This window comes from Agelaius phoeniceus, chromosome 22, assembly GCF_051311805.1.
Source record: "Agelaius phoeniceus isolate bAgePho1 chromosome 22, bAgePho1.hap1, whole genome shotgun sequence".
Lineage (NCBI taxonomy): Eukaryota > Metazoa > Chordata > Aves > Passeriformes > Icteridae > Agelaius > Agelaius phoeniceus.
In genome coordinates this window covers 1,513,737-1,539,202 of record NC_135286.1, presented here as the reverse complement: position 1 = coordinate 1,539,202, position 25,466 = coordinate 1,513,737, and the positions used below count along the sequence as shown (strand labels likewise).

Genomic DNA, 25,466 nt, shown 5'->3' with positions numbered 1-25,466 from the left:
ATTGCTTTTTCTTTCTTGCTGATTCCTGTTCCTTTTCCCAGGGGCTGCTCAGCATTTATGTGCATCCCTGTCACCTCTCGTTGCTCCTTTGCAGTGCTCCAAGCTGGGCTCCCACCTGAACACCTTGCTGGATCACTACCAGCAGTTCCAGGAGGTGGCAGAGTCTCTCAGGACGTGGCTGCAGGAGAGTGAAGCTGCCCTGGGGAAGCTGCTCTCAGAGACAGTTTCCTCAGATCTGGCTGTGCTGCAGAAGCAGCTCGCCAGCACCAAGGTACTCTTGGGGGATCTCCTGGGAAATGCTGGAGCCTGGATGGGAATTTGGCTGCTCTGAGCAGCCAGCAGCAGGGAGACTTGACCCCTTGGTGGTTTTTTTGCTGGTTGAGGGCAAAGATACACCTGCAGGTGTAGCAGGTTCTGTGCTGCAGTTCAGGTGGGGTCAAATTTCTGGGAGAGGTGCTTAGGGGCTGCAGTCACAGACACCCCAGAGGGACATAGAGAGGGACATTCCTCCCCCATGAGGGTGCCAGAGCACTGGGACAGCCCAAACCCTCTGATCCAGCTCTGCCTGCAGTGTCAAGGTAGATTTTTCCATAATTTCTTAACGATTCAGTGATGAATTGCAGAGGATCCCTCAGAAGGTGTAAAAGGAGCCCTGAGCTCCACGAGTGTGGCAATCCCACCTGGGACCCATCGCTGATTTTGGCTTATCTTGTGTGAAAACAGCAACTGCAAGGAGACCTGGCTGAGCACCAGGTGCCAGTGGAGAAGCTCCAGAAAGCAGCTCGGACCCTGCTGGACATCCAAGGGGAGCCAGCCCCAGACCACGGCCACATCCAGGAAACAACAGGTACAGAGCAAAGCAGCTGGCAGGGAGGGCTGGGGAGAGTGGGAATGAGCCAGAGGGGGCAAAAAGAAATCACTTTTTTGGGGGAATTTGGGGGTAATCACATGGCAGTGTATCCTCAGGGTTTGCATGTGGGGAGGGATGTGGCCGCTTGTGTGGCGTCCCCCGTCCCACTGCTGAGTTTGGGGACAGGGATTTGTCATCACTGAGAGTTTTGGGGGAGCCAAAGGTGACCCTGGCTGCCCTCTGAGCACTTGGAGCTCTGTGCCACTGGGTTTCCTCTGTGCTGAACCCTGCAGATGCCATCGTGAGCCGCTTCCAGAGCCTCTCCCAGCAGATGTCCGAGCGCTCAGACCTGCTGCAGAAATCCATTGCCCAGTCCCAGAGCGTCCAGGAGAGCCTGGAGAGCCTCCTCCAGTCCGTGGCTGAGATTGAGAAGAGCCTGGAGAAGGACCAGCCAGCTGTGCTCACCTCTGCCTCCATCCAGGACTCGCTTGCCACGAGTGTGGTAAGGCTTGGCCTGGCTCCCTCACGCCAAACACCCCAGGGCAGCACCTGCACCATGCAGGGGTAACTGCTGAGTGCTGAAAGCACCAAAAAAACCCTAAAAAGGAATATGAGTAGAACTATTTTATTTTATTTTTCTTTCTTTATTTTATTTTTCTTTATCTTATTTTTATTTCTATTTTATTTTAATTTTATTTTTATTTTATCTTATTTTATTTTTTTAAATTTATTTTTATTTTATTTTTATTTTTATTATTTTATTTTTATTTTATTTTATTTTATCTTGTCTTATTTTATCTTATTTTATCTTATTTTATCTTATTTTATCTTATTTTATCTTATTTTATCTATACAGAATCACTGGATGGTTTGGGTGGGAAGGAACCTTAAACACCATCTAATTCCAATGCCCTGCCATGGGCAGGGACACCTAGCACTGGACCAGCTTGCTCAAGGCCCTATACAATCTGGCCTTGGGCATTTCCAAGGATGGGGGCAGCTCCAGCATCTCTGGGCAAACTGTCCAAGGTCACAGACTTGTTGAAAATCTCCTTTTTTTCTTTGCTAACAAGACTTCAGACACGGGGAAAAGCAGAGCATGTTGGGCATGTCAGAAAGGAAAGGAAAACGGGGATACAAAACTATTTTTTCCCAACTCTGGTTGTGTCAGAGCACCCGCTGCTTCTCCCGAGGGCAGCCCAGTTAGTTCTGCTGTGGAACCTTCCTTAAAAATCCCTCTCTCTCCTCGTGTGCTCCCCACAGAAGCTGAAGCAGGACATTGCCAGGCAGAGGAGCTGCCTGGAAGCCACCAGGGAGATGGTGACGCGCTTCACCGAGGCCGCCGACAGCCCCGCGGCCTCCGCGCTGCAGGACAAGCTGGCCCAGGTGACAGAACACTTTGGGAGGCTGTGCCAGCAGCAGCAGCAGCGGGAGGACGCCCTCAAGGGCCTCCTGCCCAAGGTGGAGCAATATGAGCAGCTGTGGGAGAAGCTGCAGCAGTTCACGGAGAGCAGGACGCGGCTGTTGGCGTCCGGGAATCAGCCGGACCACGACATCGCTCACTTCTCCCAGCACATCCAGGTGAGGCCCTGGGGAGGGGCTCCACCTGCACCAGGGCTCTGAGGAAGGTCCAGGCTGGCGGGATCCAGCCCTTCCCAGCTGTGGGAAAAGGGGGGTGGTGTTTCCCAGGCTGGTTTTCAGATGGGGTCTTTTAGGATCCAATCCAAATGTAGCAGGATTTTATCAATTAAAGACCTCCATGGGGTTAATACAGCAAAATATCCCAGTGAGGGCAGTGCAGGATGTGCCAGAGGCCCTGGAGGTTTCAGAGCCAGAGGCCCTGGAGGTTTCAGAGCCACAGAGCCTGGAGGTTTCAGAGCCACAGAGCCTGGAGGTTTCAGAGCCACAGAGCCTGGAGGTTTCAGAGCCACAGAGCCTGGAGGTTTCAGATCCAGAGGCCCTGGAGGTTTCAGAGCCACAGAGCCTGGAGGTTTCAGAGCCAGAGGCCCTGGAGGTTTCAGAGCCACAGAGCCTGGAGGTTTCAGAGCCAGAGGCCCTGGAGGTTTCAGAGCCACAGAGCCTGGAGGTTTCAGAGCCAGAGGCCCTGGAGGTTTCAGAGCCAGAGGCCCTGGAGGTCTTAGAGCCATCACTCTCTGGTAGAGCTTGGGAGCTCATGGAAGTGGTCCCTGCTCTCTGCTGGTGATGTTCTTCAGCCTCCTGAGTGTTTTAATCCTGGAATGGTTTGGGTTGAAAAAGACCCTAAAGATCATTTCATTCCATGCCCCCTCTCAGGGACAGGAACACTTTCCACTAGACCAGGTTGCTCAGGGTTGCCTTGGATATTTCCAGGGGTGTTGTGGGCCATGGTGGCTGTGCAGGATTCCTCCCTCTGGCTTCCCACAAGTGTCCTGGCACAGGGGGTGCTTCATCCACTCAGAAATGCTGGAAGGTGACACGAAACCAGACACCTGTGCTGTGGCAGGGGTTGATTTGCCTTGGTCTAGGGTCCCCCATCCCATCCCAGTCACCAGCAGTGGGGAAAGTGGGATTTGCCCCTGCAGCTGCTCCAAGTATTTGCTGAGCTGGAGGAGCAGGTGGCAGCAAGCTGTGCCCAACATTTGGCACTGGTGCCACACGTGGCACTGCCCACAGAGCTCAGCAGGGTGTGGGAGTGCCCAGTCCATCCCCTCTGCTGCTGGGGAACGTGGCCAGCATCGCCCCTTTGCTCTTGGCAGGAGCTGAACTCGGAGATGAGGCAGCACCAGGAGGACCTGGCCACCCTGGAGCACCTGGCTGAGGAGCTGAGCTCCTGTGGCTTCACCCCCAGCTCCTTCCAGCAGCAGGAGAAGCTGCAGAGCCTGAAGAAAGATTTCCTGCAGCTGCAGAAGGTGGCAAAAGACAGGTGAGCCCCAAGGAGGGGAGCTTGGGGGTGGCTTCATGGTCCTGTGGAGCAAGGCCCTGTGGAGATCTCCTTTCCAAGGAGGGGGGGCCATGAGCCAGCTCTTCCTGCCACCCTCCTCCCACGCCAGGATCCTGAGGCAGCTCTGCTCCAGCTGACGCTTTAAAAAAAGCCTTGGCTGGGGGCGTTGTGAAAAATTCCTGGTGCTGCAGCAGGAGCAGGAGCTCTGCATTTCCCAGCTCCAGCCCTGAGCATCCTGCTGGGAGGATGGGGAGCAGCAGAGCAGCCTGGAGTGCCCTGAAATGGGGGTAAAAGGGAGCTTGAGCAGGGTCAGAGCAGCAGCATCCCCTCTCTGTATGCCCAAAATCCCTGCAGGATGCAGGGAAGGTGGTGGGGAAAAGCAGGTGAAATTCCCAATAATCCCCAGTAATTCAGGGCTGTGCAGGCTGCACACAGCTGTGGGCAGCAAGGATGAGCCAGAGGGGCTCATGACCCCCATCCAGGGGCTGCCTTGTTCCCCCAGGATGGGCTGGATGGATGGAGCTGTGGGATGCAGGGAAGGTGGCAGATGAAACTCCCAGTAATCCCCAGTAATTCAGGGCTGTGCTCACAGCTGTGGCCAGCAAGGATGAGCCAAAGGGGCTCATGACCCCCATCCAGGGGCTGCCTTGTTCCCTCAGGATGGGCTGGATGGATGGAGCTGTGGCCAGGGAGGAGGAGCAGCACAGCCTGGGCTCCCCAGGGATGCAGGTGCCTGGGGGGACACGGCATGAATGAGCCCTGTCTTCCCAAAAGTGTCACTTTTGCCAGGACAAAGAGCCTGGGCAGGCTGGCAGTGGTGGTCCTGTGGCTGTTGGCCACCACTGGAGTGCCCAAAAGTGCCACCAGCCAGGACTTGAGGGGGTCAGCAGCAGTGAGGGGCTGGCACTGGGTGCACCCCATTTTGTGCTGTTCCCTGGCAACATCTGATAATAATAATTATTTAAAAAAAGGGCTCCTAGGGACACAACCGTGCCACATTCAGGAGGGGGTAATTACAAGGCAGAGCACGAACTCTGACTCTCCAAAACCTTTTCACTCCCAGAGAAAAGGATGCCTCATCCTGCCAGGAGCAACTGGATGAGTTTCGGAATCTGGTTGGCGCCATCAGGAAGTGGCTGAGGGAGACTGAAGGCAAAATTCCACCTGCTGAGACCTCCCTGGGCACCCAGGAGCTGCAGCAGCACAGGCAGCAGATCCAGGTGGGAGCTGGAATCACACTGGGAAAGCCTTGAAATGCTGGAATGTGAAACAAACCCCAAGAAGCAGAGGCTTGCAGGTGGTCTCAGCATGCATCCAGTGGCTTGCAGAGCAGGGAGCAGTGTGAGAGATTCCTGCCTGGCTTCCTGTCACTCCCTGTGCCTGCTCTGGTCGGGATTTAGGAGTGGGAGACCTGAACACACTGGTTTTTAATGAGTGTTTCCCATGGTGGATATGGAAGGTGGCCTCCTGTCACCCGAGCCCCCGCTGTGCTCCAGCAGAAGGATGTGATAAATCAGGATGTGCTGGGCTTTGACTCAGCTCTGCTGAATCATCCACAGCCCTCACACCCCTCAACACCCAGGATTCAGCCAGGCTGGGCTCTGCAGGGAGGGGGAGGAGGGATGTCCCCACAATGGTGGGAGGGAGAAGGTTTCCTTCAGCAGACCCATTAGTTGGGAAGAGCTTTTTTTGCTGTTTGGTTCCCCCCCTGGCAGAAATAGATGCGTCACACCCACTTCCCCCAGTGCAGCCATGAGCTGGTTCCCTGCCTGCTGTGTCCTGGTGTCACCACAGAGGGGACAGACAGGGAGGGAAGGGCTGTGGCCGGGCAGGTGTGGCCTCCAATCCCAAACTTGGCTTTTGAGCAGGATCTCCTGGAGGAGTGGAAGGGGAAGGGCCCCCAGGTGGAGGAGATTGGCCGCAGAGGGACCCTCCTGGAGAACCTGATCGTGGAGATCACAGCCCCCAACACCCCTCCCAAGGCAGGTGAGTTGTGGCCAGCGCTCCTGAGGACAACCCTGCTGTCAGCACTGCATCTTCTCTGAGCCTTCCTCCAGCAAAAAATGGGGTTATTTCCTCCTTCTAACCAAATTCAGAGGGCCTGTGGTGATCTGAGTATTGTGAGGCTCAGCCCAGTGGTTGAGTCATTGTCACTCATTGCTTCAATGCATCATCCTAACTTGGCTTAATTAACTGTAGCCTAACGAGCTCTGAATTGCCCTGTGTTTGCTTTGGGGACACATATCATTCTCTGGAAGAGCTGGGGAGCTCATGGAAGTGGCTCCTGCTCTCTCCTGGTGATGTTCTTCAGCCTCTTGAGGGCTGGAGTGTTTTAATCAACCTCCAGCATTTGGGTTTCATATCTGGATGACATTTGGGGCTGTGATAGTCAGATGTGATTTACTGGTCTCCCTTTTGGCTTCAAGTCTGTGAAGCAATGAGATTATGTCTGGTTCATTTGGAAACCAGCTCAAAGATGTCTTCCAGCTTGTGAGAACAAGTCCCTGGACTCTCATCACTGATGGGAATTTATGGCAATTTATGGTCTGGATTTGTTTGTTAGGATTAAGTTCATGAGCAGTTCTCAGGAAAACCATCAGGAGAAGTGGGGAGAGGCTTGAGAGTGACTGAAGGTGCATCCCCTTATGTCCATGAAAGCTTTAAAATATGTGGTTAGAAAAGAAAGACCTGCCTGAAAATGTGAATCTGCTTTGGTTGCGAGATCCGGTGTCCAAAGAAGGGGACACTGGTGCATCCTGCATCTCTGGGCAAAGACAGCATGAACACAGAGCTGCTTTGAATAGTTTCATCCCATAAAAAAGGAGGATATGGGGGAATTAATCCCTTCAGGGAAGGCATTCAGCAGTTTTATTGGGTGTAAGTCACAAAATCACGCTCAGGGTAGCAGCTTCCCAGGAGTGGCAAGACGCCTGTGGTCCCCCAGCCCACATTATCCCTGCTCTCTGGGTGATGTTGGGATGCTGGGAGAGCTGCCCAGCTCCAGAAAGGCAGGAACAGCTCCAGGACAGTGAGGGGAGCAGGAGGAGTAGAGATAAAGGAGCTCCAAACCAAATTAATGCCTCGTGCTGGGCAGGTGGGTGGTGGAGGCACCACATCAGTGCTTGGTGGTCCCTGTCATGCAGCAGCCATTCACCACTTGCTGTCTGCATCCCTAACACTTCCCTCTTGTCCCTCTTGTCCCTGTCCCCTCTGCCCAGGTGCCACTCTGCCCGCTCCAGGAGGCTCAGGAGGCAGCGTGAACGGATACCACACCTGCAAAGGTGAGCTGGCTCTCAGCACCACGGAGCCATCCCCCTGTCCCTTCTTCATCCGTGCATTTCCATTCCCTGGGAATGCAATCCTCAGTGTGGCACTGCCAGCATCCCAGCAGAAGGGAAACGAGCTTGGCAAGGGGTTGGGAATTCTCAGCTGCTGCAGTGGAGGGTGGAGGTCGGGCTGAAGGACGGAGAGGAGCAGCCTTGGGGGGTGACAGCACCCTGACACCTCCTCAGGTGGTGTTGGGAGCTGATAAATGCGAGATCATTTTAAGGCCTGCAATTAAATTTATTGGTTCTGTGGGATTATAACAGCATCCAACCCTCCAGTTTGAAGAGCAATTTTAATTATTGCCCGTTATCTGCTGTTAGTTCTCTGGTTCAGCGAGATAATAGGTGCATAAAAATGGCTTCATATCTTGCTGCCATATTATTTAACCTTGTATTAGCAGTGGCTTTATGAAAAGGGGGCTCAGTTTGCATCAAGCTCACCAACAGAGAGCTTTGTTTGTAAACTGTCAAAGGGCATAGGGGGGATAAGTGGAAAATCCCCCGTGGCAGGAGAGGTGAGGATGATGCGACGTCACTCCGCAGGCAGAGCGTGGCCTCTTTACTCCTCATCTCAGCTATCTGTGGCTGCCTGGGGCTGGGTTAGAACCTGATAGTGTGAGGTGGAGGGTGGGGGCAGTGGTGCTGACCCTGGGCTGGTTTTTTGGGTGCAGATCTGACGGAGATCCAGTGCGACGTGTCGGACGTGAGCCGGCGGTACCAGGCTCTGGGTGCAGCCCTGCAGGAGCGCCTGCAGCAGCTCTCAGCCATGCTGGACAGCATGCAGGAGGTGCAGGAGGAGGCCAGCTCCATGCTCAAGTGGCTGGAGTCCAAGGAAAGGATGCTGTCCGAGCTGGACGCCTCCTCCTCGCCCACCAAGACGGAGACGATGAGAGCCCAGGCTGAGCACAACAAGGTGATTGCTCTTCCCGACTTCCTGGGGTCACAGGATCACAAAATGGACCTTAAAGATCATCCAGTTCCACCCCTCTGCTGTGCATCTCCCAAAGGATCCCAGGGATGGGCTTTATTGCACAGAATTAGCTGCAAGCCACAAATGAGCACAATTTGCCCTGAGTTAAAGAAGGGCATTCCCAGACACAGTCTTAAGCTGCACCAAGGGAAGTGTAAGTTGGATATTAGGAAATAGTTTTTTTACAGAAATGGTGGTAAAATTCTGGAATGGCTGCCCAGGGAGGTGGTGGAGTCACCATCACCATCCCTGGATGTGTTTCAAAAGGCCTGGATGTGGCCCTCAGTGCCATAGTTTAGTTGAGGTGTTAGGACTGGGTTGGACTCAATGATCTTGAAGGTCTTTTCCAACCTGGTGATTCTGTGAATTCTGTGAATTCCAGGCAGATTCCCAAAGTTCCGTTTTGCTTTTAAACCTGTTGATGTCAGGCTGAGGGAAAAAGAGATGATTTGGGGCCCTTGCTGCTGGGTCACTCCAACTTCTCCTGGAAAGCAGTTCCCAGCCTTTCCCTGCCCTTGCAGCCAAGTTAGGTCACAATAGTGCTAAAAAAGTGATTTAACTAAAGAGCAAAGAACAGAAATCATCCAGCTCCAGCTTGTAGGTGCTGCTTCGTTCCTGCTCATTGATTCTTCTGCCCTGCACCTGAGGAAGTTCAAATCATTCTTTTCCAGGCATTTCTGGCTGAATTGGAACAGAATTCTGGGAAGATCCAGAAGGTGAAGGAAGCACTTTCTGGCTTGCTGGAGAAATATCCAGATTCCCCAGAAGCAGCGAACTGGAAGAAGATGCAGGAAGACCTGAGTAAGTGCCTGAAGCATTAATGAGGCTTCTGTCTCCAGACATCACGTTAGAGGTGGTTCAGGAGTGAGGGGCAATCCCAAAGTCACGCTAGAGCAGAGTCACTTCTAATTAAAATTCAGTAAACAGCAAACCTATCTCTGAGCTGTCTGGTGTGGAAGGTGTTCCTGAGATGAGCCCTGTCGTGATTAATGAAATCTCAGTGATGGATGTGGATTTTAAAGGATTGCCTCCTTAAATTGCTCCTTAAAAAAAAAAAAAAAGGGTGGTGGTGGAGGGGGGGAAATGTGTTAGCTGCACAGGTTGATTGTTTTGATTAAAAGCTTCACTGCTTGATATAAAATTCTAGTCATTAGTGAGGCTACCCTAGGTAATTAAGTGTTGACTAAACAAGGCTGTGTGTTCACAAAGAAGCCCAGAGATTCCCTCCTTTGAAGTAGCAGGAATGTGTTGACTCCATGCAGGAGTTCTGAGTGTGCTGTGTGAGGATGGGTACACATGAGAGCACCCTCGTTTATCAGGGATGTGAGATGGCTCACCCAAGGTCATGGCAGCAGTGACTAGAGCACAGAAATCCTGCTTGCAGGGTTTTCTCCTTAGAGCTTCCAGGAGCTCCTAGGAGAAAGCCACTAGATTTGGGTAATGGCTCCTTAGATGGAGAGTGGATAGAGCCACTCTACTTTTATTGGAAAACAGAGATCTCCCATGGGGAAAACCACAGGGAGGGGAAAACAACCTTGGTGATGGAGGGGTGGGCTGGCCAGGAGCTTGACCACGGCCAACAGAGGTGATGCTTCAGATTGCAGGTGGGAGAGGGCCAGCCAGGCCACGGCTGCGCGGCAGCAGAAGCTGGAGGAGTCAGCGACCCAGCTGGCCACGTTCCAGGCCACTGAGGCCCAGCTGAGGCCCTGGCTGATGGAGAAGGAGCTGATGATGAGCGTGCTGGGCCCCCTCTCCATCGACCCCAACATGCTGAATGCTCAGAAGCAGCAGGTGCAGGTAAGGGGGGGTTTGTGCCTTCATGGTGGGGCTCAGGATGGAGGAGAGCGTCTGGCCCAGGAGGGACCTGGAAGGTTGTGCTGGTCCTGTGAGCACTCTGAGTGCTCAGAGACCTCATGGCTCCTCTTCCAAGTCCTCCAAACCCCAAACTGCTGTGAGTAACTTGAAAAGGGTGCAGTGCTGAGCTCCCTTCCTGTGCTGGATTGACTCAGCAGTGAATCACTTGGCCCCTCTTGGAGAGTGAAATTGCTTTAAACAAGGCCTGTGCTGACACTCTGCAGGACTTGCTAATGCTGCCCCTCTGCCTGCCAGCCTGGCCCTTCCATTCCTCCTGCTTCCAAATCCTAACATGGCTGTAAGCAGCCACATCATGGAGCAAAAAAAGCCCCAGTGGAGATAATTAGATTTTCATCTCATCTAAGTGGTTTATGCTACATTATAAGACAAATAAGAGAGAGAGCAAAGTCCAGGAGTCACAGACCCCTCCCAGCTTTTAACTCCCAAGGTCACAGTAAATCCTGGGCTACCCAGCCCAACTGCTGTCCCACCCCAGGGCCCATTCCTGCTGATTCCATGGGCTGGATGAAGCCCCTGGAGGTCTGGTTTGTTTTGACTGTGTGTACTCGGAGCTGTCACTTTTATGCAAACATTTTTATGTTATTTCTGTTGCAGTTTATGCTGAAGGAATTCGAAGCTCGCCGACAGCAGCACGAGCAGCTCAACCAGGCAGCTCAGAGCATCCTGACTGGCCCTGGAGATGTTTCCCCATCCACCAGCCAGGTGCAGGATGAGCTCCAAGGGGTCAACCAGAAATGGTCCGAGCTCACCGAGCGCCTCAACTCCCGCTCCAGCCAGATTGACCAAGCCATAGTAAAGAGCACCCAGTACCAGGAGCTTCTCCAGGGCCTCTCAGAGAAGGTGAAGGCTGTTGGGCAGCGCCTGAGCAGCCAGTCTGCCATCAGCACCCAGCCTGATGCTGTCAAACAGCAGCTGGAGGAGACCAGCGAGATCCGCTCGGACCTGGAGCAGCTGGAAGAGGAGATCTCAGAGGCTCAGACCCTCTGTGATGACCTCTCCGTCCTGATTGGGGAGCAGTACCTCAAGGATGAGTTGAGGAAACGTCTGGAGACCGTGGCACTTCCCCTCAAAGGCCTGGAAGATCTGGCAGGTGAGATAGAGGAGGAGTTGCTTGAGATGTTAGGATGTCAAGCTTGCACCCCTGCTCTTTGCCAAAGGGCTCTCCCACCACTGGCTTTATGAAAATAATAGGGGAAGCACCATTTATCACTTTTTAGGGTTTTTCTTGGGTGTTTTATGTGGCACTAAGCATGGGAGAGTTCCAACTCCAGCAATACCTGAGCCTGGAGAGGGAGCAGAGGTGTTTAGCCCTACTGGCATGACTTCACCAAGCCTGTGCTTGAAAAAAAAACTAGGTTCCTAAATTCAGATTGGGGCATGAAGAAACCCCAGTGGCCACCCTCTGATCCTGATTTCTCAGAGTTCACATTTGGAGACTGGTCAGGAGAGCTGAGACTTCTGCATTACCGCTGCCTCTTACTACTTAAGAAATTTATGAATCAGTTAGGGGAAAAAAAGGCTGGTGATGCAATGGAAAGCTCCTTCCTGTTAATCAAAACACAGTTGGTGCATCTGAGATGATTTTAAATAATTGCACTTCGCTTATTTGATTTGAGCTTAATTGTCGCCTCCTAATCTCGTTGCCGTTGCAGCCGACCGGATGAACCGGCTGCAGACTGCGCTCGCCAGCTCCCAGCAGTTCCAGCACATGTTTGATGAACTCAGGACCTGGCTGGATGACAAAAGGTGCCAGCAAGCCCAGAGCCAACCGATCTCTGCTAAGCTGGAGAGGCTGCAGAGCCAAATCCAGGAGCAAGAAGAGTTCCAGAAGAGCCTCAACCAACACAGCGGCTCCTACGAGATGATTGTGGCCGAGGGAGAATCTTTGCTGCTGTCTGTCCAGCCTGGGGAGGAGAAGACCACTCTGCAGAACCAGCTGGTGAGCCTGAAAACACACTGGGAGGAGCTCAGCAAGCAGGCTGCTGACAGGCACTCCAAGCTCAAGGACTGCTTGCAGAAAGCTCAGAAGTACCAGCGGCACGCCGACGACCTCCTGCCCTGGGTGGAGGACTGCAAGGCGAGGATGGCAGAGCTGGAGGTAACCCTGGATCCAGTGCAGCTGGAGGCCACTCTTCTGAGGTCCAAGGCCATGCTGAGTGACGTGGAGAAGCGCCGGTCCCTGCTGGAGATGCTCAACAGTGCTGCTGACATCCTGACTGACGCTTCCCAGACGGACGAGGATGACATCCGGGATGAGAAGGCTGCCATCAACCAGAAGATGGATGCCATCACAGAAGAGCTGCAAACCAAGACTGGCTCCATTGAAGAAATGTCCCAGAGGCTCAAGGAGTTCCAGGAGAGCTTCAAGAACATTGAGAAGAAGCTGGAAGGGGCAAAGCACCAGCTGGAGATCTACGATGCCCTGGGGCCACAAGCCTGCAGCAACAAGAATTTGGAGAAGCTCAGGGCACAGCAGGAGGTGCTGCAGGCCCTGGAGCCACAAGTGGATTATCTGAAAAACCTCACTCAAGGCCTGGTAGAAGATGCTCCAGATGGATCCGACTGCTCCCAGCTCCTCAGCCAAGCCGAGGTGGCTCAGCAGGACTTCAAGGCCGTGAAGCAGAAAATCAACGATTGCTGCGCTCTCATGGAGAACAAGCTGGAAGGGATCGGCCAGTTCAACAGCAGGGTCAGGGAGATGTTCTCCCAGCTGGCAGATCTGGATGATGAGCTGGACAGCATGGGCCCCATCGGGAGGGACTCTGACAGCCTCCAGTCCCAGGCCGAGGACGTCCGTGCCTTCCTGGGCAAGCTCCACCGGCTGAAATGCGACATCGAATCCTCCGAGAGCGAGTGCAAGAAAATGCTGGAGGACGAGGGCAGCCCCGACCTGCTGGGGCTGAAGAGGGAGCTGGAGACGCTGAGCAAGCAGTGCAGCAAGCTGACAGAGAGGGGGAGGAACCGGCAGGAGCAGGTGGAGACCACGCTGTCCCGCGTGGAGGACTTCTACAGCCGCCTGAAGGAGCTGAGCCAAATGACCGCAGCGGCCGAGGAGAACGAGGCCCTGCAGTGGGTGGTGGGGACAGAGGTGGAAACCATCAACCAGCAGCTGGCAGACTTCAAGGTAAGTTTGAGTCCATGATGGTTTGGGGTTTTTTTGGGTTTTTTTTTAAAGTGGTTTTTGGCGTTGTGGGTTTTTTTTTTTGGTGGGTTTCAAGCTGTGGCGTCTCCGTGGTTTTTGTTGCTGTGATTTTGTTGAGTGGGTTTGCACTGAAACGTCCTTGCTCTGGAGGGTGTGAAATCCTGCTGGTGGACTTGATAGTCTGTGGTGAAAAGGTGTGGAAAGATCGTGGGATTGGCAGGAAAATCCCCGTTCTCCTGGTGATGTGTGATGTTGGCGTGCCAGCAGCTCGTGGGCTGGTAGAGGTGGGTTGCATTTTGATTTTGGGAGGAGGAAGGGAGGGATTTGAGTCCACTTGAGCTGTGAATTTGCACTGCTTGAGAGTCTAGCCCACATCAGGTCATCCTGTAGGTCTGGCTCTGCCTGGCCCACTGTTCTGTTTGTTGTTCATTCCACCTGGGTCACACATTGCATCCATTTTGGGATCCTTGGGTACAAAAAGAGCCGCAGATAAACTGTGAGACAAGGAAATAAAACCAAGGTGAAGTTTTATGGGGCTGTTCACATTTCCAGCAAGGAGCTGATGGAGGCCATCAAGGCTTGCATGAAGCACTGAGAGAGGGAAGAGTTGGAGTGTGTTTGATATATTTCTATACAGTATTATGATGTTGGGTCATGCTGCTACACTCCATTAATTATATTAACACAGCTTAGAAATTCTCTTGCTGTGAAACTTTTATTCCTGATGTGCTCAGAAGTTGATGATTGGGCTGATTTACATCTGGCTGCTTGTTTCCTGGTGTTAATGGGGAGGTGGGAGGGAGAGGCAGTTTTACAGCCATTTACTTTTCATCTCATGGCTAATTGATCCCGTTCCACCACTTGAGCAGCTCTGTGGAACCTTCACCAGGACAAGGTGTTTCTGGTTTGGGGTTTGCCTATCCAAAACAAAAAAAAAAAGCTGAAGTGTATTTATGGGACAAATTCAACCTCACCTGATGGTGTTGCTTGTGTTGGGCAGTTTGCTTTGAGCTAGTATCAGTGGAAAGGATTTAAATTCACCATTAAACACCACAGAGTCACTTGGAACAAATACATCCAAAAAGGAGGTTTTAGTCCTTAAAATCAGTGTACCTTTCCTGCAGAACATGGGATTATTCCCAGCTGAGCAGCTCTCATTAGGAACGATGACAAAACCCAGGCTGGGCAGGAGCAGCTGAACCCACCGTGGGCTTTGCATGGGGTGCACAGCTCAGTGACCTTGAGGATGACCCCTTAAGGCATGGGTGACCTGAGCCAAGGGGGTTTGGGGCTCTGAGGTGTCCTTGCCAAAAGTCATTCCCTGGCCATCGAGGCCACGTGGAGCATTTGGGGCCTTTGTGGGTGGCAAAGTGAAAGTGGCAGCAGCGGTGGTGGGAAGGTTTTGCTGTGTAATGGCTGGGAGTGAAAACGGGGGAGAAGCAGGGCTGGAGGATGGAGCAATCGTGGTTACAGCAGCATTCCTTCATTCCTTCATTCCTCCTTTCCTCCCGTGCAAGGCTCATCCCTGGGGATTTCTGCACAAATCCTAAAGGTTGCAGAGCTGATCTTGGCAAAGCTTCACCTCCTGCTCCTACCTGAGGGGGATACAGTCTCAGATCCTGACCTGCACGTGGAAGGGCATCAGCAGGGACTGGAGGGAGAGCTGTGCAAAAGCCTGGCTGTGCAAAAGCCTGGCTGGTGCTCTGTGGGGAGCTCGGGGGGCTCCTCGTGCTTGCGCCTTTTATTTCCCAACAAATTCTCTCTCTTAAGACAACATCACAACTCTTGCCCTCCTTGGATTGCAAAGCAGGGGCGTGCCCGGAGTGTCCTGGTGGAGCAGAGGAGCTGCTCATGCTGTCAGTGCTCTGGGGTGAGGGATGGGGTGAGGGATGGGGTGACGGGGGCTCCCTGGGAGCGGTCGCGCTCTGTCTGTCCAGAAGGCTCAAATGCAGGCAGATATTATGTCTTAAGGCATTAATTTTAATGAACATCTGTGTAAATGAGATGCAAATTAGGCATGGCCCCGGGGGCTCCAGGCAAGTTGCCAATAGAGCCCTGACAAAGGTGGGCACTTCTGGACTCATTGTGTCCAGATTTTAATAAAGAAGAAACATTGAAGGCTCTGGTGGAGGCTGGGAACGGATGGCTTTGGAAGCAGCTCACATTTGAAGCTTCCCATGTATTTTTCTTTTCCCTTTTCTTTCCCCAAAAGGCCACAACCTCCTTAACTTTTGGAAAACTGCCATTTGTGCATTTCCTCTCTATCCCCCCCAGCCCCTTTCCCAGGTCACAGAGGGACTAATCCTGGCTTTGGGATGGATGAGCCCTCTCCTGCTGTAAGTTTTCCTCCTGGCTGGGTTCCTCCGAGGCAGGAGGCTGGGAAGCAGCTGTCAGATCATGCTCAGGGGGAAGCTTTGTTTGCAGGAGGGGATTTTGCTTCAGCAAAATGTGATTTTGGGGACAGGTCCTCAGCAGCTCCCACGGCCATCAGGAGCCAGGACAAGGATCCAGGGTGGAGCTGGAGTTCTGGGAGTGTGGGAAAACCAGGCAGGGACCAGTTGGTTGTAGCTGGATTGCTAAGAAAGCCCATCTGGAGGAGACTTTAAGGGGTCATCAGATTGAGCCCTGAGTTTTCTGGTGAGATCAAGTGCAGCTGAAAGGCATTTCTGTGGTTTGGAGCCTGTGCTTATATGGACATCCCCATGGATCACTTTGGATCCAGCTGTGCCACAGAAGAAATAATGTGAGTTCAGCTCATGTAGAGCTGTCAGAGCAAAGGAACCTCATCTTTAACTCCTGATCTCCAGCAGGAGTTTAACCCAAGTGGCTCTGGTTCCATTGCTGCCTCTCTGAGGAGCCTCTGTGTTGTGTAGAAAGGTGCTGAAAGTCAGGAGGACCTTTGTGCTGAGCTTCACACAGCCAAGCTGGGCTCTTCAGCACGAGGGACAAGTGCCAGGCAGCAGCAAGAGCTGCTCGTAGGAGTTTCCAGGCTGGGGCACTTCTTCCCCCTCCACTGTCTCTGCTGTCAGCTCAGGTTTCTCAAAGCTTACGCTAATATTAAATTTTAATGACTGGAATCAAATGAGCTACAGTTGAGATGTTTCTAAACATAACAGCTCTGTGGATTCAGTTTGGCAAACAGCAGAATTCCCCAGGGAAATGATTCCCCAGGTACAGAGGAGACAGGGGGGTCACTCACCTGAAGGCAGAGGAGGTTTCTGCATTGCTTTGTCTCCATCATCAGCAGCCCCTGATCAGCTGGAAAACCCTAAGTGAGAACTCTTCACCCCAAAAATGGTGAAACTAATGGGATGGAGCTTGTGCTGCTCAGTGCAAGTGGCTCAGACTCCTTTGCACGCTGAAGAAGCAGAGGTGAGCTTTGCTGGCTGGGAGCAGAGGTGCCAGAAAGCCCCAGGCGTGGGCTTGTCCTGTCTGGCCAAGGAGAACCCATCAGCCTGGGCCACAGGGCTGATGGAATCAAATTCTTGGGTGTTCTGGGGGGAGACATCTGTGCTGGGGTAGCTTGGCCTCCTGGCTAAGCAAGCCTAAGCCTGGCTTTTGTTTATCTTTTACACAGTGGATTTTGAACTTGGGTTTCAAAGCGTGGCTTGTGCTTGGCGTTGGCAGTTCTGAGCTGGGACCCTTTTTGGTTCACGGTGTTGTTTTTGGACAAACCCTTAACGTTGTCACATTTCACCTACGAAATTCACAGCATTAAAGCTCAGCCCTGGGTCAGCTGGAAGGGATTTCTGGGCTCTCTGCCTCACAGTGCTCAGGAGTGAAGGATCCTGGTGCCTCCCCAGTCATGGAGTCATGGAATGGTTTGGGTGAGAAGGGGCAGGGACACCTTCCACTCTCCCAGCTTGCTCCAAACCCTGCCCTTGAGCTCTTCCAGGGATGAGGCAGCTTCTGTGGGCATTTCCTCCAGGAAGAATCTCAGCTGTATCGTGCCAGGGGACGCTTTGTCCCTGTGAGGAAGATGAGAGCAGGATCCAACTCTGCATTCCTTCCCAGCTGTGCTCAACAGCCGCAAAATCAAACTTCCCCCAAAATGAAACCCAAGGAGAAAAATAACATCAAACTTGGCCCAGCCAAAGGTTGCCATCTCTTTGGGGTGGCTGCAGGTGCAGTTGGCTGATGGGGGGGACACCTGGTGAGGTGTCTGTGCTTGGCTGGTGGCTCCTGCTGTCACCACAGCTGAGCTGGGTGGCGCTGGGGCAGGGCACAGGAATGTGGCGAGCCAGGACCTGCTGCAGCTGGCACAGCCGGGCTGTTTATCCCAAATCTGCCTCCCAGAGTTAATTAAACCCCACCCCAGAGAGGAGGGAGGAGCAGGAGGGGGTCTCCAGCATCCAGCCTTCAGTGGGTGATGGCTTAGCCAAGGCAGCAGAGGGAAGAGATGGGATTTTGGGATCCTGGCGTTTTTGGGGAGGTTTTTGGAAACTGGAGTTGCTCAGTGCGGTGAGCTCTGGCAGTGCTGTGTCACACCAATAAAGGTTTAATGCTGGATGATGAAGAGGGGGAGGGAGAATCCCTAGACAGCAGTAACTGAAGCCTCAGTGCTTTATTTCAGAGTAGGTTAGGTCAGCCAGGGCCCACACAGCCATTGTGCCTCCAGCACCCTCTTTGTCTGCTTCAATAAAAAAAAAAGAAAAAAATCAGCAAAGAAATCCCGGGAGCGGTGATGCACTGAGTGAGGCCCAGACCAGAATTACTCATCTGGCTCTTCCAGTGGTGCTGTCTGACCCTGCTCCAGGTCCTCCCTGGAGAAGGCAGCAGCCTAGCCAGGGCTGGGGAGCCCACACAGGCTCCTGTGCCCTCCTCCTGCCCCCCTTCCTGCCTGGGGCTGTCAGCTGCTCTCAGCACTTCATTTATGACTCGTAATTCCCCCAGCCTTTCCACCTGGGAGCTGACTCAGTGGTGATGTCAGAAATGTCCCAGGTGTCACTGCCTGAGGTTTTGGAGAGGTTTTGGAGAGGGGGCTGCCACTGATGTGATGTGACCTCATGAGCCATTGATATCAGAGGATGGGATGGGATGGGATGGAATGGAATGGAATGGGGCAGGGTGTTATGGGATAAGATGAAATGGGAATGGGATGGGATAGGGACAAGATGGGATGGGATGGGACAATATGGGACAAGATGAAATGGGAATGGAAGAGAATTGGATGGGGTGGAACATGATGGAGTGGGGATGGGATGGGATGGGGACTGCCCAGCATCCTGCATCCATCATCCTGCACTGTTTCACTGAGGATATTTTGCGGGAGGATCAGAGTTTGGGTTTCTCCCCCTAGAAGTTTTAGCCCGTTCAGATTTGATGCTTGTGGTCCCTTAGTGGCATTTTGTGACCTTCCTTTGTTTGGGTGATCTTGAGGGTCTTTTCCAGCCTCAGTGATTTTTGTGGTTCTCCCCAGGACTGATAGCTCTGCTCCTGCCACTGCAGAGCTTCTCTTGGAGATCAGAGAGTGCTCTGGGTTGGAAGGGACCTTAAAGATCACCTCATTCCCTCCTAAGGAGAGCAGAGAGGAAAAGCAGCATCCCATCTTGGGATTGCAGGGCTGGACTGGAGAGCAGGAGTGACTCCATGTGCTGATGGCACAAGGTACTGAGACTCAAACCCTTGATTTCTGGAGGCAGCAGGACAAGAGTGGTCCTCAGGCAGGACAAGTGGTCACACAGGCAATGCCCCAGCACCCAACCTAGGAGCTTCCAGACCATGCTGCCACTAGATTTGGGTAATGGCTTCTTAGAATGGAGCATGGATGAAGCCACTTTAGTTTTATTGGAAAACACAGATTTCCCACTGGGAGAACCACAGCGAGGGGAAAACAACCTTGGTGATGGAGGGATGGGCTGGCCAGGAGCTCTTCTGGGCCCTCCCCACTGCATCAAGCAGCCAAACCCTGGCAGGTGGGCGAGGGGAGGTGGGTTTCTGAGAATGGGATGTGGCAGGGAAGGGAGCTCTGCCACTTGCTGTGCCCCAGGGTATTTTTAACCCTTGTGTGCCCCCGGAGGAATGCGTGTGGCTCCCGACAGTCGTGGGGCTGGGAGCAGCTGGGTGGGACTGGGCTGGGAGTGGGGACAGGCTGCGTGACGGTGTCTCCTCGCTGAACGCTTTCCAGACCTACTTAAAGTATCTCTGGCTTGTATTTTCAGCATCAGCAGCACAGGCAGAAATGCCTCCTCTCTGACAGCTGTTAAGCTGCCTTAAAGGCACCACCTCCCCTCGTTGGGGAAGGGGATGATAAATGGGGGTGATAAGCAGGGGCTGTGCCGGGTGACAGGGCTGTCACCAAGGGAGAGTGGCCCAAGCTGCAGAGCCCTGGTAGGGCTCATTTCTAACCTGGCCCCCATTTCTAACCTGGGCCCCATTTCTAACCTGGCCATCTTGTGCTTGCACAGCAGCACCAGTGGCCTTGGCAGCCTCTTCTCTCCTTGGGAGTAAATTTTAGCATTGAGGGAAGAGCAAAGGTAGCCCTGGAGCTCCTCCTTCCTAGAGGGAAAGCTGCTGTGTGCTGGTTCATCAGCAAACCACGGGTGGGCTTTGACCTTGACGTGTCAGCAGAGGCTTCCCCGATCCTGAGAACAAGAGTGAATTAAGCCAAGAGTTGCTGAGATCAACCAAATCGTAGCTTTTTTTTTTTTTTTTTTCCTTTTCCCTCCTCCTTTTCTTTTCTTTTCTTGACCGTGAAACAATCAGGCTGCGATCAAATGGTGCCTTTCAGGAGCTGCCTTGGGTCAGGGCTCCAAAAGCCACCCACTTGCAGATGCTTTGGTGACCCTGGCAGGCCTGAGCCGAGGGGGATGGCCAGAGGAATGTCCTCTCCCCAGAGCTCTGTTAGCTGCTGGTGATGACACTTCACAGTGTTTCCAGGAGATACTAAAAATACCAGCTTTGCATAAGACCAGGAGAGCTGAGGATCCGAGGGAGGAGGAGATGGGAAGGTTTTTGTCTGCAAGGGCTGAGCAGAGGAGGGAGAGGAGCCTGGTCCTGGCAGGATGCAGCCATGGATGGGGGGATCTGTGGGGCCATTGCCATCACCCACAGCATCCAAGCAGGCCTGGGAAGGGAGGGAATGTGGCCACTGAGCAGGGAAGGACTCAGGCTTGGATTAGTCACTGCAGCCTTTCAAGAACAATTGCCCGTTCTCCTGCTGAAGGAGTGGTTCAGATGTCTCCCATCCAGGGGATTCTCGGGATGATAACACACTTACCTCACTTCCTAAAGAGCCTCAGAGCAGTTTGTTACTCACCCCATCCCTGTTGTCCCCCTTTGCTCTGGGGAGCAGCTTCTGCATTTTGTGGGCAGTGGGATGCCCAGGGTGCTTCATTTGCAGAGAAATGGAGCAGCTAAGGACAAAAATGGGCATTTCAGCAGCTTTCACCTCCTGGCCACGAGGGCCCTGGCTCTGCCCTTGTCTCATAGTCCATCTCAGGTTGCTGCCAGGGAGTTTTGGGGTGCTCTGGGGGTTCCATGGGAACGCTGAGTGCTGTGGGGCTGTGCCTGAGCTCTGCTGTAACACGTGGGCTCCAGGCTTCATTCTGGAGAATTATTTATACCAACATCTATATTAGCTGCCTTGCAGGGAGAGCGCTGCAGCGCAGCTCCTGCACTCTTGGAAGAGCAAAATTAATTTATTTTTTCTTTTTTTTTTTTTTTTTTTGCATAGCACTTACTGCAGCTGTGCATCCAAAGTACAGGAGGTTTCTCTGGGAGTTTGGATTTTAACCTCTTCCTAAAAGTTTCCCCGTGGAGGTGCAGACCCCCACAGTGCCTGCTGAGGTTTCCTCCCACAGCCCTGTGGAGGAGAGTCCTGAATGAACAGGTTCCAAATGGCTGATTTAAAGATGTGCTGGCTCCCTGCATCCCGAGCAGCTGGAGCCTTTGAAGAGGGGTTGAGTGGTGGCAGAGCCCTGATGTGAGGTTGGTTTGAAGTCAGCTGTGAGCCAAAGGGATCAGGGAGCACCCGGAGCAGCACAGCGGGGTGGGAATAGCCCCAGTGCTCCTGCCTGGCTCAGGAGCTGGAATGGCAATCACAAAGATTTGGGAAAAGGAATGAATTAGGAGGAGAGCAAGAGGGAAAGAAAGAAGTCCCTCTGACCTTCTGACAAATACAGCAAAAGCTTTAAAAAACATGAATCCTCTGCTAAAATATCCCAGCGCAACCCAAAGCGCCGTTTCTAAGGGAGATTTTGTGTGTGCTTGATTTGGCTTTGTGCTTTTATTGCAGTGTCTGAGGGAGGGTGGAACGCGCCCTCAGTCCTTCTGCTGGGCTGGAGGCGCTGGGGATGATCCACTCTGCCTTGCTTGGACGTGGCACAGTGTCCCAGCCCCGGGGTGGCACTCGTGGAGTCACATCTGGGGGCACAGTGACCCACACGATGGCAGACACAGGGAGCAGGTTGCCCAGAGAAGCTGTGGCTGCCCCATCCCTCAAGGCCAGGCTGGAGCAGGCTGGTCTAGTGGAAAGTGTCCCTGCCCAGAGCAGGGAGTGGGACAAAGATGAGTTTTCCTGTGCTTCCAACACAAACGATTCCATTTTATGACATGGTCAGCGAGACCTGCAGGGACAAAGCTCATAGTGCCAAGCTAGGAGCTCTCCTCCATCCAGCCTGCACTCCCAGGGCAGAAGGGCACCAAGGTGGACTTTAAAGAAGCTTTGAGGGCGAAGGAGACCCTTAGTTTCCCCCTGATCTCATAAATGACCCGTCCATGAGAGATTTTGAGCTGCCTCTGATCTCTCTTGCTCCTCACATAAAACAGGTCCCTCGCTTCCAGCTGCTGAGAGGCTTTAAAAGAAAGCTACAAATCCATTGGTTTCCAAAGAGTGCTGTGCCTTGTAAACAGTAGTGGCAGAGGTGGCAGGGGCTGCAGCACAGCCATAACCAGGGTGACACCAGCCTGTGACAGGGACAGCACGCAGCCCCACACGCTGGGGCTGGTGGCCGTGTGAGGAGAGCTTGAAACCAGCAGGTTCAGGAGACAAATGGGGATGTTCCTGCTTGGAGAAGGTCTTGGAAAGCCTCTGGGTGGGTCTTTAGGTGAGGGTGTTTTATCTGCAGGACAGGACCTGTGGTAGGTCCAGGTCTGGGTTAGGTGACAGGAGCGGTTTGGGGACTGAGCAAAAGCCAAATCAGGGGTCTTGGTGGTCACTTGGAAACACCAGAAAGGACAAAAACTCAGGCAGGACCTTCATGTCCTTCCACATCCATCCCTTGCACCGACACAAAGCTCAAGCAAAGCCCTGACCTTGCAATTCCCAGCCCTGTTTGGCTCCTGTCCCCGTCACTGGGGTGGCACTTGGAGGCTTAAAGCCGTGATTTGAGGAACCTGCAGGAGCTGTGGCTGGGATCTTTGGCTTTCCAGTTGGCTTTCATCCCTGCCCAATATTTCCCTAATGCCTTCAGAAATTATTGGTTGGGGGGAGAATGTGTCTGAGGAAGGCTCGGCTCGCTCCTGGCACGTGATTCGGTGAGGAAATGGGAAAAGAATTTCTGGCTGTGAAACGGGGCAGCTCCACGTCGAGAGAGAGAGAGGAGAGAGATCGTTCCTTCTTCGCAGTGGAACAAAAAAGCCTCCTCGCCCCAGCCCGGATGCCTGGGATTCCTGGCGGAGGGGCCCCGGAGCGGTAACGGAGCAGCTCCGGCAGCTCCCGGCCAAGGTGGTTGAGGAGCAGCCGGGGCGGCGATGCTGGCACGGCTCCGTTGTCCTCTTGTTGTTTCAGCTGCTCTGGATTAATAGCAGCGACCAGGAGCTGCGGTGTCCCCCGCCAAGGGGAGAAATCCAGGCGTTGGGACACTCTGGCAGTGTTGGCAGCTGGGGATGGACGGAGGAGGCTGCAGGGATGAATGTCCGGCTGTCTGTCCTGGGGGGACCGGGAGGGGACATGGCCTGGATGGGCAGAGGGGGTCCCTGGGGGATGTTTGGGATCCCCTCTCAGATCCCCACTCCCTCCCTGCCTCCTACTCTTTCCCTTGGTTATATTTGATGGTGGGAAAAAGGGGTTCCAAAGGTTTCCCACTGTGCAAAAATCTCCATCTGAGGAGCACTTCGGGCCATTGAATGGGCAATTTCCCCCGACCCCTCCCCTTCCAGAAAACATCCGTTCCCATCTCTCCAAAGCAAAACAAAGCTTTGGGAATGCCGTGCTGGAGCTGCTGCATGGGCAGTTGGTGTCAGGACGTGGGGATGCAGGGGCTGAGAGCTTGGGGAAGTGGGAGCCGGGCTCCCACCACACCATACCATGGCTTTGGCAGTGCCTCGGTGTTCTCAGGATGGCAGGGCATCAAAAAATATTCGGGATTTCATCTTCCTTGGCTGTGGCTCTCCATGGCCAGGTGGGAAGGCTTTTGGTGAAGCTGTGGCACAGCAAGGCACAGACCGAGCTCCGATTCTCGCAGTGTTGGTGCTTTTGGAGTGCAATGCTGCACGTTTTTCTGTATTAAACACCTTGTATTTTTATCCCGATGCCATAATTCATCCCAAAGTAGCAGGCCGGGTGGCTGGTGGGGCGGGTTGTTGCCTGGAGATGCGTGGAGGCTGTTCCCAACCCTCCTGTTTTCTCTCCCAAGTCTGTGACTTCCCTCAGCATCACTTCGCAGCGGTGATTCACGCACCCGGGCTGCCTCCCTCCCCACTTCCAATGTTCCCCATCTCCTAAACCCAAGGGTTTTGGGGGAGGAAAAGAGGGTGACAGGACTCAGGATGGGAGGAGCAGGATGCTACCCAAGAGCTGGGGCTATAAAAATCATGATTTTTACGAAAAGAGCCTGCAGTGCTTGAGGGGAGCTGTGGCGAGTCGCGGGTGGCTTTTTGGCAGAGCGACGGGGGGGGCAGAATTGGTAGTTTGGGGGTGTTCCGGGTGCGTTTCTCCGCTGCATTCGAAACTCGGTTCTTTGTGCGAGGGCGGGTGTGAGGAGCAGAGGGACACCCGATGTGTGTGTGCGTGCGGCGGGGTCGCCATCTCCCTGCCAGCTCCGGCTCGGGGAGCAGCGGACAAAGGGCCGGAGGGGGAGCGGGGCCGGTGGCGGCGGGAGCCGGAGCCGGAGCCGCCGCCGAGCCAGGGCGTTGCTGCTCTTTGTCGGGGGCTGCCGCCTCCCCCCGGAGGAGGGGCCATCCCCGGCGGGGCGGGCGGGGACCACCCCCGCGCTGCCTCCTCCGAGCATCCCCCCCGCTCCCCGGGGCCGGGTCGCGCTCCGTTCCCCGCATCCCGGGGCCGCCGGGGGAGGGGGGGTCGGTGCTGGGGGGGGGTGCGGGAGGCACCGCGGCGCTCGGGGAGGGGGCGGCCCCGGCGCTGCCGCCCCGCCCCGCGGCGCCGCCCCCCGCCCGCCCCCGCGTCCCCCCGCCCTCCGCCGGGGCTGGAGCTCCGCGGGAGCCGGTGCTGGCGGCGGCGGCGGGGCCGGGGCGTGCGGCGGCCTGTGCGGCTCGGCCTTTTGTTCCGCCGGCGGGAAGGAGAGCGGGCGGCGGCGGCCGGCGGCGGGAGGACGAGCAGGAACAGCAGGAGGAGGAGGAGGAGGAGGAGGAGGAGGAGGAGGAGGAAGGCAGCGGCCATGCATCCCGCCGTGCCGGCCGGGGGCTGCCCGCGGGGGCGGCGCGGAGCCCCCCGCCCCCGGCCCGGCCGCTGAAGCCGCGCACAAAAGGGGAGAGAGCGGCGGGGAAGGGGAACGGGAGGGCGGCCCCGGCCCCGGGGTGTGTGCGTGTGTGTCTGTGTGTACCCGCCCCATCCCCGGTCCGCCCCGCATCGCCGCCGGTACCGGCCCCGCCGCCCCCCGCCCCGCCATGGCCGGGCCGCCCGGTGGCGCGGAGCCGCCGCAGCCCGACACCGGCCGCCGGGAAAGTTAGTGAGAGCGGGGCCGGCAGCAGCAGGAGGAGGAGGAGGAGGAAGAAGAAGAAGCAGAAGCAGCAGCAGCAGCGGCAACAGCCGCCTCCAGCCGCGGCTGCTCCCCGTCCCCCCCGTCGGCTCCCGGAGTCAACTCAGGGGATTCCATCCCGCTCCGTCCCTTTGCCATTTTTGGATGCGTTTTATAGCCAATTTTTTTTTTTTCCCCTGGGGAGAAAGCAAAAAAAAAAAAAAAAAAGCCAAGACCCAGCAGCCTTCCTCCACCTCCGGAGTCCGCGACCGTGCCGCCGCCGCCGCGCACCCACCGGCTGGATTTTGGGGGTTCCGCCACTGCCGGTGGCACCGGGCGAGGTGACGGCAGCGACAATGCCATCATGTTTTGGAGACAGGAAACCTCTGAGTTTGCCCTGAATGAAGAACTTCCTGTGTTTAAAGTTGTACGAATATCCGCTGACAAGCTCGGTTCAAATGAAAACACGAGAGTCGGGGGGAGAGGCTAATTCGGACCAGCTGGACTTGCACGGCGCTCGGAGCTGGG

The 25,466-nt window shown here is 54.5% G+C and overlaps 1 protein-coding gene across 24 annotated transcripts in view; it reads left to right on the top strand.

The window, feature by feature from the left end:
• MACF1 (microtubule actin crosslinking factor 1) overlaps positions 1 to 25,466 on the top strand; it is a 141,574-nt gene that overhangs the window by 78,175 nt on the left and 37,933 nt on the right. For all 24 annotated transcript variants that reach the window (XM_077189634.1, XM_077189639.1, XM_077189633.1 and 21 more), the window contains 13 exons: positions 95 to 271; positions 724 to 847; positions 1,144 to 1,352; positions 2,114 to 2,431; positions 3,586 to 3,752; positions 4,834 to 4,990; positions 5,639 to 5,756; positions 6,989 to 7,051; positions 7,768 to 8,009; positions 8,738 to 8,867; positions 9,664 to 9,863; positions 10,536 to 11,031; positions 11,594 to 13,065. In XM_077189634.1, the coding sequence (XP_077045749.1) occupies positions 95 to 271; positions 724 to 847; positions 1,144 to 1,352; positions 2,114 to 2,431; positions 3,586 to 3,752; positions 4,834 to 4,990; positions 5,639 to 5,756; positions 6,989 to 7,051; positions 7,768 to 8,009; positions 8,738 to 8,867; positions 9,664 to 9,863; positions 10,536 to 11,031; positions 11,594 to 13,065 (3,873 nt within the window). The remainder of the gene's footprint in view (positions 1 to 94; positions 272 to 723; positions 848 to 1,143; positions 1,353 to 2,113; positions 2,432 to 3,585; positions 3,753 to 4,833; positions 4,991 to 5,638; positions 5,757 to 6,988; positions 7,052 to 7,767; positions 8,010 to 8,737; positions 8,868 to 9,663; positions 9,864 to 10,535; positions 11,032 to 11,593; positions 13,066 to 25,466) is intronic.